Here is a 19825-nt window from a genome sequence, read left to right as displayed (position 1 = left end):
CTTGCATTTACGACTCATGAATCGAGAGGCAGAATGGGGGAGGGAAATGTAGGCAATCATAGACTGACTATAGTAAGCAACTAATAACATAATTGTGACTTAATTAGAATACAAGCAGGCGGAGATGCACCTGGCAGGAGGTGTACCTGTTCCCGGCAGTGGAGGGCTGGTGTAACGGTATGCAATGATGGTACAATGATGCTGGTTATCAGTAGTACTATCTAACTGCTTTTGATTGGCTGATTGAGGATTGACAGCTCCAGGTGAGAGTACTTAATAGATCAGTGTCACAGCTATATCATATGAAGCTGTGACACTCAATTAACTATATCCCTTGGACTACTGCAATAAAGAATCACTATTTGATTGTTAAAGCAGAAATCAACAGGTGTTTTTAATTCATTTACTTTGTATTTGTCTGTAATGGCATTTGGGGGGAAATATATCACAATCCGCATTTGATGTGATATTATTGAGGTGGATTATCTTACAAATAGTACATGATAAATAGACCCCTTTATATTAAAAAGTCATCTTATTTAACCAGTGTTCAGACACTAGTCTCTTTTGTTGTGGATATGACACTATGGGCCTGATTCAGACCCGTTCGCTAGATGCGATCGCTCGCTCCCAGCGTATGCAAATTCGGCTAAGTGACGTCAAGGCGTCCGCTCGCAGGACAAGTCATAAGCACGCCCACTATGTCTTGGCGATCGATCAGTTTGTGTAAATATACGCCCAATAGCGTGTCTAGAGACGACCACTAGCGCACGTCATCTCCAGGAAGTGTGTGTAAACATTGGTACATCGAGGACCATCGGAAGGGATCGCAGCACTTGTGGTAGACTCTACCCACCCGCAAGCACTGCGACCAGTTCAGTGTAAAAAACAACCAAAACTCCGTTTTGACGGCCAGACACGCCTGCGTCCACACCAAAACTCCCCCGTTCACAAACACCTTCCCCTGTTACCACCCACAAACGGCGCTATCTGTCACTCAAAGTAGCGGCCAGTCTGTGTACTACGAGCAGACGATTTCACATCGCAAATACTGGCTTGCGCACGCGCACTGCGAATTATACGCATGCGCAGACGGGCGACTATCGGTCAGTGCGAGCGGCAGCATCCTAGCGAGCAGGTCTGAATCAGGTCCTATCTGCACATTATGGTGATACATACCCCTGGGGCAACGGCTTCTGTGCTACACCTGGATGGCTCTCGAGGTGCATGTGACTGAATGTATCTCTGTAAAAATGCATTTTTCTCTTACATGCGTCTTTTACTGTGTACATTCGGGGCACATGTGCTTCCAAATCTATAGGAGCCCCCTTGTACTTTATACAGCTACAGTGCTACCATCTGTAGAGATTGCTATTGCTATAGTATAATGCTGCTTCATTTATACAATCGGGCCCCTTTCTCATTAAATGTTTTCTCCCGTCCTCTCTTAGGAGTGATACTTGGGTCTGTCTTTGGCTGTCTCCTTCGGCTGCTTCCGCCATTGGATGGGAATATTGTTATTCTAATCTCCTTTCCCGGAGATATTCTCATGCGGATGTTAAAAATGTTAATTTTACCGCTAATTATCTCCAGTTTGATTTCCGGTAAGTTACTTGAAGGAAACTAAAAGAAAAAACTACAATACAAAGTGCTGTCTGAGAAACTACAATATTTAGAGAGATAAAGTGGAGACAGCTTCAGTACTAACCAATCAGCTTCTAACAGACTTGTTACAGGCTGTGTTTGAAAACTGACAGTTTGGAGCTGATTGATTGGTACTTTATCTCCGTCCACTTTTCTATAAGGCTTAGTGCATCTACCTCTTATTGACAATACACTCAATCATTAATTTACATATATTAATACATAAATCACACGGCCGGTGTTAAGGAATTATTACAACAATTATTACAATTACTTAATAATAATTCTGCTAATATATATATAAGCAAAGCAGTAATCAATGCACATAGATTGCAATCTAGTAAGCTCAATAATACTCCTTATAAGTCCAGGTTTCCCAGTTCCTTGTTATATATGGGTAGGTATATTGGTGTACACCTTAATTAGGATGGTCGCACATGCGTACATCATTGCGTTCCAGGCCTCACTTTCAGATACAATAGTGCGGGATAGCCGTACATACACACTATTCAGGTTCTATCCGGATGAAAGATTGACAGTCCATAGATCAACAGTTAAAATTTTGACCCCAGACAGGCAATAGGTCAGCCTGGTCAAAAAGTCGACCGGGACAAAAGGTCAACTAATAGTCGACAATGCAGAAGGTCGACGGGGTTAAAAGGTAGACATGTTCAAATGGTTGACACACAAGTAGTAGTACTATGTTATAATTTATGTGCACTGTTCACTGCTATGTTTTTATACATATTAGAAGTATTACTATACGTTTTAAATTATTTTAATAATTTTTGTCCTCATTGGGGTAAATGTACTAAAGAGCTGGCATTTTAGAAGTGAAGATGTTGCCCATAGCAACCAATCAGATTCTAGCTATTATCTTCTATAAGGTGCTAGATAAATGTTCAGAAGACTCTGATATTTTTCTATGGGCAACATCTCCAGTTTTAGTAAATATACCCCATGGGGTCAATTCAGTTACTTGCAAATTGCGGGTATGATGTGCCGCGATGCTCCTCCTAGATCGTGACTGCGTCGCCAATTTTTGTGTCGCCTCCTCCATGGCAGCGGCAATATACTGTAGGCTTCATGCAGGATTCACACTCCAAGACATCGCACTCCCAATTTGAGGGTAATTGGTTTGACCCATGGTGTGTTAGCACTTCTATAATGTAAGAAATATTACCCGTTTCAGTGGTATTTATAATATACACTATATTACTAGTAGCACTTTTCTCAGATTTTTCCATCTACCAAAATCAGGATATCTCAGCGTTACTCTATAAAGTGAAAATAAGAAAAGTGTTATTGTAATTCATTTTATCATCTACGTTGCAGTGGATGTTTCATTTTTGTGTATTAATTGCTGTGTGATATACTGTATCTGGTGTTGGAATTGTGGAAGAAATTTCTGGAATTATACACCAAGTAGACATTCACTGCCCTCAAGGTCAACTTTTTGATCCCGCTGGCCACTTATTATGATCTGTCAGCTACTGTCTCTAGAATAGGTTTTCTACAGAGATTCCATGGCCTGATACCCAGTGTCTGACTGGGGAATAAAGGGCCCACCTGGGGAATGCAGTGGTAGGGGCCCATGCTTAAAGGGGATGGCCAGCCACCACAGAGGCTTGGTCAATAATTATAGAGGACATAGCCTGCAGGCAACATGGATACTACAGTGCATGGTCTATTCATCCATGTTCCTGCTCTACCAGGTAACTGACCTTGTAATAGAGTAACAATATGAAATTCAAGTGTACTCTCTGAAACTGACATTAGAAAAGGAGGTAGGGCCCTCAGGCAGTAAGGCCCACCAAGGATTTCCCATTTACCCCTGTTGGCCAGTCCAACCCTGCTTATACCAGTGATCTTGTTATGTCATGCTAAGTAGAGGTTTTCTTACAAAAGCCATGAGTCCAACAAGTTGTGGGCATTAAACGGGCACCAACTTGACTCTTCAAAAGACATTCCATTACCTTCTCTAGCAGGTGGCTTATTTTCCAATATTTAGGACTAGCGGTGGCTCCTACCCTCTTTGATGGGGGGAATGCTGCCGCTGAAAACTACAGGGTCACTCATCGGCTCCTGCCTCCTCCAGGCAGGGTCCCGGCACCTGTCGGGACTGGCACATGTGCACTAGCAGTGGGGAGCTGCACTTGTCACCACCAGCTTTGAAAGGGCTGCATTGTCTGCAGCCCCAAAGAGCCATTTAGGGCGGAAAGGCAGAGTAGCGGCTTCCTCCTGGTAGCCGCTGTCTGCTAATAGCAGCCTGGACTGGCAGTCCCAGGGGGAGGAGACATCTCCCCCTGGGGCTGCCTGTTGTATATGTGACTGGCAGGTGGCACTTCCAATGGGAAGCCACTGCCAGTCCAGTGCAGTCACGGACTGCACTGACTACACTGAGGTGGTGGATTTTGCTGGGGGGGCTGCAGCCTCTAGGCAAAATCCGCCACTGTTTAGGACCACTCCTGTAGTGAGAGATAGGTTAAATAGATTAGTAAAACCACAGCAATTATCTGGGCCACTTTCACTATTAATTGAGAGAGTTCTACAACTTTTCCCTCTGTAGTAAAGACAGGATTGACCAGATGGACTTGACTTTGCTTCCGCAGGTTTGGCCGGTCTTGATGCTAAGTCTAGTGGGAGAATGGGCACACGTGCTATGGTCTATTACATGTCTACTACCATCCTGGCAGCACTACTTGGAGTTATCCTTGTTCTCTCCATCCACCCTGGAAACCCCAAGCTGAAGAAACAGGTCAGCATCTCAACCAAAAATGAAGAGGTTTCCAGTATCGATGCCTTTTTGGACCTTATCAGGAACCTCTTCCCGGAGAACTTGGTGCAAGCGTGTTTCCAGCAGGTATTAACTTGATGCATTAATTTTGTTGCTGAGTAAAACTTGTTTACTGGATAATGCGCCACAACATAAGTATGCCCCCTTTACCTTGCACACATCCATAATACTTTGCAAGACTGCGAAACCATCGGCAACATCAAGTACCATCGCAACCTCACGCACACTTCCACAAGCTCTGACCTTGCTCAGGAATTGCGAACCTCGTCGCACACAGTGAAAGCCCAAGCTGTGTATGGCATCGCAGTGACTAATTTATGAACTAATTTATGCACACCCGTGTAACCCGTTCGCTTCAAACACACTGGCACACCTGCGTTTTGCCGACCACCCCCCCCCAACGGCACTTCCTGTCAATCACTCTGCGATGGGTCTGCGTAGTCACTGCGCTCTCAGTCCCAATCGCAATGGTGTCTTCGCGCACACGCACTACGATGCATACGTAGAACGCAACAATCGGCCGATTGCGTGTGCGTAATCGCAGTTGTGAACGCAATGTTTGTACTGTATAACTTACAGGCTACTGTCCATAGCACATACAGTAAGTCTTTTCTCGCCATAGCACACATATGAAAGGTAGATTTTTTCGGTGTCATCAACATTAGGTAATTCTCGTTTGATAGAGCCCTATGTACTGTAAAAGTTATTTTTGTCTTGGTGCCAAACATTAAATGTGAACAAATGATCATAGAACTGTGGGGAAAAAAAAACATAAGTAAATAATAAAATTGGCAAGTGTGCACTCGGAAGAGATTGTGGCCCCTCATCCCACAATCCACTAAAGCATTTAGTTCATCCAGCCATGACCTGAGGATCAGCAAGATTCTAATCTAAGACATGTAACATTGGCTGCACTCCATAATGTATCTGGCAGACATTACAATGGCATTCATAAGGGTTAGGGTACTGGAAAACAAATCAAATTCTTAATGTTACTTTTCTCGTGCAGATCACAAATGTTTGGTTGCCAGGCATTAAATGTCATTGTGCGCCAAGTTTAATAAATGTTGCACAGTGTATGTAAAAATGTATAAGTTGTTTTAAAAATTGAATATGTTTTGATTTAAAGGGAAGAAATAATCTTTAAGAGCTTATATAATAGGGTGCGGTCCACTGCCGCTGCAGGAACTCCTGCGAGTCTTCCCGTATTTTTAAAGCGGCAATCATTTTAAAAGGTAAAACCAAGCTGGTTTTGCCTTTAAAATGATTGCCGCTTTAAATAAATGGGAAGACTCGCAGGAGTTCCCGCAGCAGCAGCAGATCGCACCCTATTACATAAGCCCCTTGGTCGCCAAATTAGACTTACATTTTTGGTGCCGGGCCGCCTGTGTTTTGCAGTTTTTAGGATGACTACTGTATCTAACTGTTACTGGGCCTAATTCAGCAAGGAATGCACGGATGCAGACGCATGCACCTGGCCGCTACAAGAATATGCTAATGAATGCATACGCACGGCAATCGCAGCAGAATAAGCAGACGCCCAGCACTACATAATACCCACTTCACCTTTACCTGCATCCTCTATACCTGGCAAGACAGCGGAAACATCGATACCCATCGGACCCATACGCACAATAGTGGTTGACCTGACCCTCCCGCAGACATAGCGAGACTTCCTGTGTACAACTAGACCTCAGGCTGCGTCCGCCGCGCAAGGGCTTAATTATGCACGCCCCTGAAACGCCGTCCAAATGCTCAGGCACGCCTGCGTGTGCCCGACCACTCACCTGTCACCACCCACAAACGGCACTTCCTGTCCATCACTTGTCCTTGGGGCTGCGGACTTCCTGCGCACGCATACTCTATCGCACTGCCAGGGTTCGCACAATGCGATGCCTACGCATGTGCAGAGCAAAACCATCGACCGATCGCGTGCGTCTGCATCCGTGCGTTCCTTGCTGAATCAGGGCCACTGTCCTCTGTGCCGTATATAAACACCGTTTTCCTTTACAGATACAAACTGTCTCTAAGAAAGTCCCAGCGCCGCCTTCACCTCTGGATCTAATAAGATCTCTCAATGACAGCAGCTTGTACACCAATGGATCGCAGCCTAATTCCTCTGTGGCTGACGTCGCTGTGGATACAGGACCTGTCATGGTGACACAGAAGAAACTTGAGTTTAAAGGGGGAATGAATGTTCTCGGTAAGGAACTGCTTTGTATACATAATGTATTCATATTTCAGTCACAATTGCAACTTTTTAGCTGTATACACACACAACGATTATTTGACCGATAATCGTTAAACAATATCGTTTAACGATAATCGTTTGAAAAAATCGTTCACTTTCTGAGTCAAATGATGAACGATTATCGTTCATGCGCGTTCACGTTTGTAGTTTGTAGTTCAGTCAGACTTGTCAACTGAACGATTTTCATTAAGGGAATATGCAAAAATCGTTTGTAGTTCATAAAAATCGTTCATTACACTTTAAAAAAATCTGACAGATAATCTGACAGATAATTGTTCATGAAAATCGTTCATAAAAATCGTTGGTAACAAAATCGTTGTGTGTGTATGCAGCTTTTGGATAAAAAAAAAAAAGGTAAAACAGTCTTTAGCAACCTGTTTTTGCAAGTGTTGTGGAACTACAATTGCCATAGTGACCTGCTAACTTGTCGTTCCATAAGTGTAAAATTAAAAGTATAGGTGTGTTTATCACAACCCTACAACTGCCAAAATATGCTGTAATAATGGATCAGTAGAATTCCTAAGCAAACACACATTTTTTAAAGCATTGTTTAATAATTTGCCTTAATAGCGACTCATTTATGGGGGTCAATCCCATTAGAAGTGATTTTGTGAAAGCGAAATTGCAGCTTAAAAATTGAGCACACTGAGGCTAATTTCTGAATGACGAGCACCCATGAAATGCAAAAATTAAATAGCTTTGCCGCGCAAAGAGCAACCTGGCATGAAAAAGTGGTGAAACCATCCTGAACCCCCCAAAAAGTGAAAACTGAGGGCCTGATTCAGAGCTGAATGCTCTGACCAGAGCGCTCGCTCTGAATCAGTGCCCTCCTACCTGAAAATGGAGCGGCCTCCTGGTCACCCACAGCTATGCGAGCGGCCAAAAAGATGGTCGCGATGGTCTTTGACCATTGCAACCATCGGGCTTGCGACGAGACCCTGCGGTAGGGTCTCGCTGCCGCAAGCCCAGGAGTGATTTTAGCTCTATCAAAGCCAAAATCACTCCCACTGACATCATTACTGATGTCAGTGGGGCCGGCTTCAGACAGTAGGCGTTCCCATGGGAACGCCTCCGTCTGGCAGCCACGCTCCCGGCACGCCCACCAAAGGGGGCGTGCTATCAATCAACATCGACAGCACGCCCCCTTTGGTGCGAGACCCGGAGCGACGGAGAGCCCGTCGCTATCCGGGTCTCGCGCATGCGCACGACGGAGCTCCCTCCGTCGTGCGCATGCGCAGTGGGGCAACATCGACCCGCTTGCGAGCGTCCTTTGCTCGCGAGCGGATCTGAATGACCCCCTGAGATAGCAGGGCAGTCGTAGGAGGGCCATTAGAGGCCATAAGAAAAGTATTGGATGTTTTTAAAATGGTAAAGAAAAAAAAATTATTAATGGTGGAAAACTGATAGCCAGTGAGTGTTTTGAGCAAATTATAAAATTGATGCAATAGACATTACCTGTTTTTGAGATGTTTTCAGTGAAGCATAGTTTATGATGGCATGCTGGGCTGTTGTTTACCAACCACAATTGAACAATTTGAAGATTTATTGCCCGATTTTAGGATTTCCCAATCTAGCAATCTGCGCCCATACATTACAGATCTTTTTCAGTGATTTGCAGATCGATTGCAGCAAACACAGATCTGCCAATCTTGAAAGGCCCATCATTTTACTAGTAACGGTCTGCAAATCTGCTGATCATGTCCATACACTAGCAATCTACAGCCCCAATCCATCTGTGACATCCAACATGTTGGACAATCTGATTTAACAATTCCAATAACTTTTTGGTTGCAATCTGAGATCTGTGAAACCCATACATTGCAGATTTTTATACACAATCAATTGCAAATTGCAGGATTGCCACAATCGATTGCTGATGTATGGGGGCCTTTAATCAGCCACAGTATATCTTAAACTGCATACACACATCGATTTTTTGAACGATTATCGTTTAACGATAATCGTTTGAAAAAATCATTCGCTTTCTGATTCAAACGATGAACGATGCGCGTTCACGTTTGTAGTTTGTAGTTCAGTCAGACTTGTCAACTGAACGATTTTCATTAAGGGAATATGCAAAAATCGTTTGTAGTTCATAAAAATCGTTCATTACACTTTAAAAAATCCGACAGATAATCTGACAGAAAATCGTTCATAAAATCGCTGGTAACAAAATCGTTGTGTGTGTATGTAGTCACATCAAGTAGAGGTGTGCTTTCAATTCACAAAGTATCCAAACCGAACAGTTAAAAAAAAAAAAACAACAGTTGCACAAACACTGAACAACATCTGAGAGCAGGTAATTTCTAGATCAAACTTTAGATTTGTTTATGTACCATTCTAAATATTTCTAATTTTTCTCTAAGGCTATTACATTCTTCACTCTCCCTGCAGCTCACTCCTCTGTACACATTGCAGCCTCAATAATCTACTCCCCTCTTGTGAACACACATAAGCTTTTTACTTAGCTATATACATTGACAATAACATCCTCAGCCTGTTGCCATAAAAAGCTTTCGTACACCTCCCACAACTATATTCATATCTCTCTCCTTCTACTTCTATTAGCTGGTGACATATCACCAAATCCAGGCCCCGCTCACAACAAAATATAAATCCAGCAAACCTCAGACACATCACATGCCTCCCGTCACCCTCCAAGCCACTAAAATGTGCCTTATGGAATGCACGCTTTAATCAGAAGAAAACAAATGAAAAAAATACATCTGCACACTTAACATATAGGGCCTGATTCAGACCCACTCGCGAGCAGCTGTCCGCTCGCAAGTGGGTCGATGTTCTGGACTGAGCATGCGCACGACGGAGGGAGCTCCGTCGTGCGCATGCGCCAGACGCGACGAGCGAAGGAAAGTCCTTCGCTCGTTGTGTCCGATCAAAGGGGGCGTGCTGTCAATGTTGATTGACAGCACGCCCCCTTTGGTAGGCATGCCGGGGGCGTGCCTCCCTGACGGGGGCGTTCCCACGGGAACGCCTCCCGTCAAAAGCCGGCCCACTGACATCACTAGTGATGTCAGTGGGAGTGATTTTGGCTCTGATAGAGCCAAAATCACTCCGGAGCTTGCGGTTGAAAACCTCAACCGCAGGCTCCGGCTCGCAATTTCGATGGTCGCGATGGTCTCGACCATCGCGGCCATCAAAATGCACGCTCGTATAGCCTGTGGGTGGTGACCCACAGCTATACGAGCGTCCAGAAGGACGCTCCATTTTCATGGAGGCCGGCCCTCATTCAGAGCGTGCGCTCTGCTCAGAGCGTACGGCTCTGAATGAGGGCCATAATTAGTAAGATGCCCCATATTTAATATATTATTATCAATGTTTCAATGGAGGGTGCTGCCGTTATGACAAAAATAAAGAGAAAAAGATATTTTGTTTAAATATATGGCGCACATAAAGTTATTGCGTAAATAGTAAAAATGCCTGGCATGCCTTGAAAGAGCATACAGCGAAACGCGCATCGGCACACCCGCTGCGCACTCTTCCAAACTGTATATACCAATATGTTGTAAATATGTTGTAAATTAAGTAGAATGTCTGATACAATATACTAAGGAGAGTCCTACCGAGAGATACAGCGCTGCAGCCTAATAACGCTCACTCATGAGCTAACTTGTGAATGGCAACATAGTTGCACCTTATATATTTGTAATGCCAACACCAGATAGACTTAGCTGTGATATATGACGCTGCAGTAGGAAAGAGCTCACTCCTGTTATATTTCAATAGCAATCTAGTAGCACAGGATGCAGGAAGAATAATAACATTGTCGTGAATTGTCAACCACTGCACTCAGTCCTGGGGGACTTTTCATTGCATATTGAACCTGTCATTATAATATACTGCCAAGCATGGGGGATTAGGCATAATTTAAAAATGATACTCATAACTCCAAATACTGCCCCCTCACCAACTGTGTGAACCACTCAATTTAATAGTTAGACAAACCACACTGGGTTATATTTATATCATGACTATTATATTCTGATTGTATTACCAATCTTAGGTGTTTGAGTAACACACACAGCTGGTGTCTAATGACAGACGGAGATTATTTTGACACCTCTGCTACGTATAATTAGGAGTTCAAATGAGGAAATACAACAACTTGACCATTTAGAAATATGTTTATAGCATCTTTATACAGCAAGATTACTGAATAGAAGGGTTCCCCCATCATTCAAATAAGATCTTGTATTGATATTTAGATATATGTCTTCCATATTAATGGATCAATAATATCACTTCTTTGAGCTCTTTTCTCCTCTCACTTAGAGTATCAATTAATAGTTTTATGAATACTGGATTACACTATTACAACAGTCTGCAACTATCACAATTGAATAAATGAAGATACACAGCGGGATTCCAATGCAAAATTTTATTAAAAATTGAAAACCATTAAAAAACTTTGGGCCTGATTCTGAGCCGCTTGTAAGCGGCCGCTCGTTCGCACTGAGCGATGTTCGCACAACTGCGCATGCGTACGGATTGTAATACGCAATGCGCGAACCAGTCAGTGCGGCCGAAAATCGTTTGTTCGCAAAATAGCGAATGTCTGCTATTTTGAGTGACAGGAGGAGGCGTGTGTGGGTGGTAACAGGGGAAGGTGCTTGAAAACGGGGAGTGGAATTCAGAACGCAGGTGTGCTTAAAGGTCAAAACGGGCGTTTTATGGGTGTGCATAATTAATACAGCAGCGTCAGCGACCACGTCACTTGTTTTTTTTTTAGTCAGAACTACTCGCAAAATAGCGGTTGAAAAAACCAACCACAAGAATAGCGAGCAGTTCATACGCTGTTCGATGTACTCGATTAATCTAATAAATAGCGGACATGACGTATGATGCGAGCGGCCAGGGGGTGTATTTTTCAAAATTTCGACCGCAAGTTTTGCTCGCTCGTTCAGACTTAGAGGCGTGAACAGACCGCAAAGTGCGAACGGTTCATTTGAATAGCCACCCCTTTTTTTTAAACGAACGACCACAAATAGTGAGCGGCTCTGAATGAGGTCCTTTATTCTTTCACAGATATTCACTATACTTTCACTTTTCGTCACTTCCTTCTTGATTTTAACCTTTATTTTGCTGATATTGGTATTACCCTCCTTTCTTAATGTATACCCAATAAAGATTTATAAATTTTTTATATTTACGCAATAACTTTATGTGCGCCATATATTTAGACAAAATATCTTTTTCTCTTTCTAGTAACTTTGGAATGCACGCTTTGTCTGCAGCAAACTAACATCCATCCATGACCTCTTTATTTGGCGATAACAGGCTCACACAATCAGACACAGGACCGCATTCAGAGGCAGTCGTTAGTTGCAAGTGGTTGCACTGAATCAGGGAGGCCGCTTGCATCCTGAACGACCACCTCCTTGTTGATCGCTAAGCTGTGGGTTAATACCCACAGCTCTAGCGACCGACCAGGGTGATGGTCGCGATGGTAATCACCATCGCAACCATCCGGGCTTACGACCAGACCCTAAGGTTGGTTCTGGGCTCTTGTAAGCCCCAGGGAACTTCCAGCTCTGTTTGAGCAGGAAGTTCCCCACTGACATCATCAATGATGTCAGTGGGGCCGCCCCCAAATGGCAAGTGCTCCGAAAGGAATGCCCCCGGTCCGCCCAGAAAACGGGGTGAGCTGTCACTCAACATCGACAGCTCGTACCGTCTGCTATGAGACCCCTAGCGACGGAGCACCCGTCGCTAGCCGGGTCACGTGCTAGCCGGGTCTCCGTTGTGGGCATGCTCTGTGGGGACCATCGACCCGGTTGCGAGCGCATCGGCACTTGCGACCGAGTCTGAATGAGACCCACTGTCTCCACTGCAGAACCCTCACACGGTGGCCTACACGTCACCCACACCTCCAGGCCTAGTAATAGTAAAGGAGGTGGGGTAGGAATATTACTGTCCCAATCTTACACATACACAGTTCTCCCACAGGTACCGTCACTCACATTTACATCATTTGAAGTACATTCCTTTCTCTCTACGCATTGCTGCTATCTATCGCCCACCTCGGCCATCCCAACAATTTCTGGAACATTTTTCTGCCTGGCTCCCTCACTTCCTATTCTCTGACATCTCCACCATCATCATGGATGATTTCAATATCCCTATTGACAGTCCACAATCTCCTCATGCCTCCAAACTTCTCTTTTACCTCTTTTCCACCAAAAACCCGGGTCCGACCTGGGTTTTGAGACATGGTTCCAACCCAGGTCAGACCCAGGTCAGACACCGTTTACACAGCACCATCGATCCGGGTTATTTTCAGGTCAGCCCTGTTCACACTGAACCTGGGTCTGCCCTGGTAAACTTGTGAGGTCATAAAAAGTGGGAGGTGACTGCTCCACAACCACCAATCAGCTCATTTTAGGCATGACCCAGGCCGGATAACCCGGGTTGCGCCGTTTGCACTGCACTATTACCCAGGTCTATCCTGGTTCTGACCCCGATAGTTACCTGAGTTGGATTGCCGGGTCACTTGACCCGGGTTATTTTTCAGGGACTGTTTTACAGTAAGCTGCGACCCTGGTAGACCCAGCAAAAACCCAGGTTTTTGCTCTGGTGTAAAAGGGGTATAACTAACCTCCTCTCCCGGCCTCTCCGAATGGACTGAGGGCCTGATTCAGAGCTGCTCGTAAGCGGCCGCTCGTTCGCTCCGAGCGATGTTCGCACATCTGCGCATGCGGATGGGTCGCATTCGCGCCAACCAGTCTTTGTGGTCGGAAATCGTGCGCTCGGAAAATAGCGAGGGCCTGCTAATTTGAGTGACAGAATGAGGCGTTTGTGGGTGGTAACAGGGGAAGGTGCTTGAAAACGGGGAGTGGAGATCCGAACGCAGGCGTGCCAAACGGTCAAAACGGGCGTTTAATGGGTGTGCATAATTAACAAAGCAGCGTCATCGACCACATCACTTGGTTGTCTTTTAGCCTGAACTGCTCGCAGTTATAGCGGTAGGAAAATCCTACCACAAGAATTGCGAGCAGTTCAGACCGCTTTTGATGTACTCGATTAATCTAATAAATAGCGGAGATGACGTATGATGCGAGCGGCCAAGGGGCGTCTTTACAAAATAGCGAGCGCATGTTTCAGACGCTCGCTCAGACATAGAGGCGTCAACAGACAGCAAAGAGGAAGCGCTCAATTTAAATATCCGGCCCCTTTTTGTGAACGAGCGTCCGCAAATAGCGTCCGGCACTGAATCAGGCCCTTACTCCTCTACTCTTCAGGATGCCTTAATCTTGTATTCACCAGATTATGCTCAGTTTCTGAATTCACTAATGAAGGAGCATTAGTGAATTCAGAAACTGAGCATAATCTGGTCACAACCTTATCACCTGCACACTCTCCTCCATTACATCAACCACAATGTCAATTAAATCTAAAAAGCCTCCTCAAACCCGCAGAGATATTAATGCTATTAATTTTCAACAACTAGTCAACTCTCTGCAACAATTACTCTTTCCAATTTCTACGTTCACTTCTCCTGAGACAGCTTTATCACACTTGAACCAGAAATAGCCCTTGATGAAGTGGCTCCAGCTACCCATCACACTCCGCGTAGACTTAGACGTCAACCGTGGCCTTCTAAATTAACAAAACGCCTACAAAAACTCTCATGTAACGTAGAACATCACTGGCGTAAATCTCGTACTCCAAGTGTACAAGACTATTTACCATTCTTATTGTAAGGCTCTGGACACTGCCAAACAACATACTTCCTGTGTCTCATCTCTGCCCAAGCCTCTAACCCCAAGCGACTTTTTAATACATTTAAATCACTTCTTACCCCTCACTACCCAACCCACCTGCTACTATCAGTGCTCAAGATCAAGGTCAAAAAGCAATTTCTCATCAATACAACACCTCTACATACTTATCTCACATAATTTACACCTCTACATACCTGTCCCACATCATTTAAACCCCACATACCTGTCCCACATCATTTACACCCCACATACCTGTCCCACATCATTTACACCCCACATACCTGTCCCACATCATCTAAAGATGGCGAGAGCAATGCAGTGACATACAGCGGTAATCTTAGATTACCGCTGTTTGTTGAATACAGTATAGATGACATAACCGAGCGCTAAAGGGGATAAGCTTTGTTGTTAAATGGGGCCAGCCCTTATTTATCAATGAGTTTTATGATTCACAACGAGTGATAAAATTCTTTGCATATGATAAATGGTGCTCCAGCCAATCAGCTCCCAAGTCTCATTTTTCAAACAGATGACAATTGGGAGCTGATTGGCTGGTGCACCATTATCATATGCAAAGAATTTTATCACTCGTTGTGAATGATAAATCTCATTGATAAATGAGGCCCAGATTTGGTAGGACATGGATAGGTTGGAAGACTCACTATATCCTGACAGGCATGGGACAATGAGCCATGGGTAGAAGATGACAATTTAGCACTCAGCGAGCCTATACCCAGTGGTGGTTTAAGGCACAGGCTACCAGGGCTGTCGCCCGTGGACATTATTTTAGAGGCGCTCACCACCGCCTGGCTCCAGAAAAACCCACCCTCCATCCACCTGCTGGCATTATTGGTATACACTCAGGAGGAGGGTAGCGGGGAAGTGAAGGGGCGACAGTGCAGCACAGGATGGCGCTGAGAGACCTAGCACCGGCGCTACCTATGCCCAACAAAGAGCAAGCGCACAGCGTCATACAGTAGTCGCTGATTGGGAGTAGGAGACAAGATAGAATGATCACTGGAAGCAAGGATAGTGCTGGGGAGGAAATGGGGAAGGAGGGCCCTGCCCGCCAGAGCTTACATGCTATGGAAATGGGTGAACTGGGGAGTAGAGAAGGCCAGGGAAAGAGAAGAGTGGAGATTTAGTAGGAGGTGTGGTATGCTTTGGTGAAAAGGTAAGTTTTGAGTGAATGTTTGAAAATGGTGAGACTTTCTTAAAGTCTGACTTAGTGTGGGAGTGAGTTCCAGAGGTGGGTGGCCGATCAACAGAAAGCTTGGCGGCAGGTGTGAGTGGAGGTAACCAGAGGGAGTAGTGGTGGCAGTCTGAGGAACGGTGGAGCAGGTGGGCTGGATTGCGTACGGAGCTGAGGTAAGAGCTGTAGGAGAGCGCAGAGTTAAGTGCACAAATGAGGCAAGTGAGGATCCGGAGTTTGAACTGTATTCTGAGGGGGACGGGGAGTCAGTGAGGTAGGTTGTAGAGGGAGGAGGTTAATACAGATCATTAAGAAAGGAAAATGAGACGTGCAGCAGCGTTCATGATGGATTAAAGTAGGTAAAGGAGAGTGAGGAGGAGGCCAGAGAGAAGGAGGTTCCTATAGTTGCACCAGGAGATGATGAGTGTGCGTGAACAAGAGTTTTGATGGCATCAGGGGCGGAATGCATGACGCATTGCATTTGGGATGCAATGTATCCCGCCACCCTTCATGTGCATGAGGGCGTTACTTACGCTAGTATGCATGTAGAATATCAAAAAGGACAGCTCTCTCGGTAACAGCTGTCCTTTGTGAATGAGGGAATTCTGATTCTATGACCCAGAAGTCCCCCTGGAGTCCTCCTGCACAAATGCAGAAGGACATGTGCCATGGGGGGAGGGGGTGCTGGGAGGAATCTGATTGGATCCCTCTCAGAGAGATGTCTCGAATAGAAGCTCATATTCTTCTAGTGGGCAATGCCATCTGCATTGCATTCTGGGGCTTGATGCATATGAAAAATGCGGTCAGACCCCCCAAAAAACAGCATTTCACCACATTTGTGAGGTTGGTGCATCCCGCCCCGGGTGTAAGAAAAGTCCTGATCTCAAAGATGTTGCAGAGGTGAAAGAGGCTATAATAAGGTGTATTTGAATCTGTGGGGTGGAGGACAATAGAAGTCAAAGATGAGACACAGGCAGCAAACTTGGAGAACGACCATGAGGGAATGTTATTGACAGAAAGAGAGAGGGGAGAGGATGGGTCCCTCCTAAGACGTTAAGTTCAAGTTTGGACATGTTTAATACAGAGACCAATAGTGAAGAGTTTGAATGAGGAGTGCGTGATCGACACAGTGGAAGGCAGAAGATAGATAGAGAAGGATGACAATAGAGAAGTGGCCCTTGCCTTTGGCAGTAAGGAGGTCATTGGTGATCTTAGGGTAGTTTCTGTAGAATGGGCATGAAGGAAACCTCGTGCCCTCTGAGCCCCCTTCTGACTCCGGCTCTGCCTAAGAAGTTGGTGAGCTGCCATTGCTAACTGTGCATTGAAGGAAGGAACAGCTTCAAACAGTCAGTGAGGAGGAGGTCTGCAGGAGCTGAACACTGGGGCGTTGTGAGGTCGGAGGTGCGTGTGGAGTCCACAGCCCTGCGGAGTCCCCCAACCCGAGTCACTGCTCTTATTCACCATTGCGGCCATAAAGATCGTGCATAGCTGGGCGAATGTTTACCGCAAAGACCAAAAGCTTTCATGATCTAATTTGGTAATGGCCTGGTCTGTGCACACCTGGACCTCCCCATATTTTCACCTATGGTGGCCATTTATCTAGTGCAGGCTATAAAGAGATTGCTAGGAACTGATAGGCTGCTATGGCTAATTCTCCACCTGTGTGATATCGCTTTATTAGTGCTCAAATAGCTACCAGTACGCTTTTGGGCATATCTGTCCTTGCACAGTCAGACGCAGGCTGTACACAGGGAAGGGCTTGTAGCAGCATTTGCATAAAGTCACAGAAGCAAAACTAACTGACTAAGACATCATTGAGTGTATCTAAGGACAGGTACCTTATAAATAGCATATACTGTACAGTATATGGACACTGTTATAAACTTATCACCTACAGTTCTGTGTACACAAGAAGGCCCTAAACTTAGCAGTGTGACATGAACTCCTGATATTACTGGAACAATTTGTATTGGTTAAATATTAGCTTAGCTGTATAAAAATGTAGCATGCAAAATAAACTGGCTTCAATCCACGGCACTCGAGCATCCGCGGTACCTTTGGTATCTGACCACACTGTTTCAGTGAAAAAAATCATACAAACTCTGCACTCATCTGCTTATATTCCAAACTGTAATATATATTTTAATTCAGGGAATGTTAGTTCCAAAATATTGCAATAATTTGTCAAGTTGACCGACCACATCACAGCCTCCCCTTCTGATCATCCCTACACTGACACTCAAAAATATGAGCATTACTCTGCCTCGTTTGGCTCCAGCTATTACATAGATTTTAAATATAAATAATGCTTCTTCCAGGTACTGGCTTAAATATATGATTTATATAATGGTGTGATATATTGAGAGAGATAAAACCAACATGATTGGGCACAACAGATCACATGACCGTGCATTATTCCCCAACAACCACACACCGCATGCCTGATCTACATCCTACTGTTATCTGAACTTCATTACAAAGCCGCAGCTGTATCGCTCCACAAGTGTAAACAATAACATCTTTCACAGAGACACTGCTCATTGAAAAGCAGCTCATCACTGCCTCACTGACAGAAATAAACATTTCTGACAGGAAAGTATCAAGAAATGTCCAGAGGACTTCATAACTCAAAATACCTGACAGGGGCCAGATAGATAGATGTACCACTGTTGGGTGTGAGGTTGCGCTCTGATATATACGCACGCCTTGGTGGTTTCATGCATATATAAGAGTGCGATCGCACACCCAAGAGGGGTATAGCTATTACACACACACATATATATATATATATATATATATATATATATTTATATATATATATATATACACACACACACAGATGTGACCACGTACACCAATCCTTAAATCGTGCAAGATAGCCCTGTTTGTGATTGTGACTTAGCTGCGTCAAGTGTCCTGCCGGATATAATAATAATAATAATTATTATTATTATTATTATTTTATTTATATAGCGCTTTTCTCCTAAAGGACTCAAAGTGCTTTACATTTGCCTTTACAGTACAAAACACAAAATAAGCTTAAACAAGGGACATTAGTGAAATGCTTGGGAGAAGAGGTAAGTCTTGAGTCTATTTTTGAAGGATTCTAGAGTGGAGGCCTCTTGACCTGTGCGGGGAGGTGAGTTCCATAAGGTTGTAGCCACAAAACTGAAAGCTCGACCCCCAGACAAATTTCAGGAGATTCTAGGTACTGTTAATAGTCCTTCATCAATGGATCGCAGTACTTGTGTGGGACGGTACGGAATCAGAAGCTGCCTTAGGTACCTTGGGCCATGGTCATGTAGGGCTTTGTAAGTCAGTAAGCCAATCTTGAAAACAATTTGCCATCTGACAGGCAGCCAGTGAAAAGGGAGTAGAGAATGGGTGTTATGTGGCTGGTTGGTTAATAACCTGGCAGCTGCATTTTGTACCATCTGCAAGCGGTGCAATTCTTTTGCTTGGGAGACCGAGGTAGAGAGCGTTGCAGTAGTCTAGGTGTGATGATATAAATGCACATATGACTTTAGGAAGGTCTTCTGGGGGAATTAAGTGCTTGATTCTGGCAAGGTGCCTCAGATGAAAGAATGAGGATTTGATTGTGGCTGATACCTGATGTTTAAGTGTCAAGCCACTATCCAGGACAACACCAAGATTTCGTACATGTTCAGTGTTCTGTAATTCTGATCCCCCAAGCGTAAGTCCTGTTGGTTGGCTATGCTGTAGCCCTGTCCTGTGACCTATCATAAGGACCTCTGTTTTTTCAGGGTTCAGTCGCAGCCAACTGGCACTCATCCACTCCTGAAGCCCAGCTAGGCAGCTATGTAGGGTTGTTATTGGGTCCTTTGTACCTGGAGCAAAGGACAGATACAGTTGTGTATCTTCTGCATAGCAGTGGTAGACCAGGCCATGACATCTGATTATTTCACCCAATGGTAGCATGTATACTGCAGAAAAGCATGGGAGATAGTATAGAACCCTGTGGGACACCGCATGGAAGTGGCACTGGTGATGAAGAGTTTACTCCAGAAGTGAGAAATGATTTGAACCATCTAAAGACTGTGCTATCCAGTCCACAGAAAATTTTCAGGCTCTCAATTATAATCCCATTGTCCACAGTATCAAATGCTGATGAGAGATCCAGAAGAATTAAGATTGAACAATCACCTCTGTCTCTTGCCATCAGAAGATCATTAAGCACACAT

General features: G+C 44.6%; 1 protein-coding gene across 1 annotated transcript in view; it reads left to right on the top strand.

The window, feature by feature from the left end:
• Nucleotides 1-19825, top strand: part of LOC148502516 (excitatory amino acid transporter 2-like) — a 202585-nt gene that overhangs the window by 119484 nt on the left and 63276 nt on the right. Inside the window, exons 3-5 of the mRNA XM_088449720.1 lie at nt 1452-1604; nt 4257-4507; nt 6455-6644. Of these exons, the coding sequence (XP_088305846.1) occupies nt 1452-1604; nt 4257-4507; nt 6455-6644 (594 nt within the window). The remainder of the gene's footprint in view (nt 1-1451; nt 1605-4256; nt 4508-6454; nt 6645-19825) is intronic.

This window comes from Taudactylus pleione, unplaced genomic scaffold, assembly GCF_031769625.1.
Source record: "Taudactylus pleione unplaced genomic scaffold, aTauple2 ptg000494l, whole genome shotgun sequence".
Classification (NCBI taxonomy): domain Eukaryota; kingdom Metazoa; phylum Chordata; class Amphibia; order Anura; family Myobatrachidae; genus Taudactylus; species Taudactylus pleione.
This window is presented reverse-complemented; position numbering and strand designations above follow the sequence as displayed.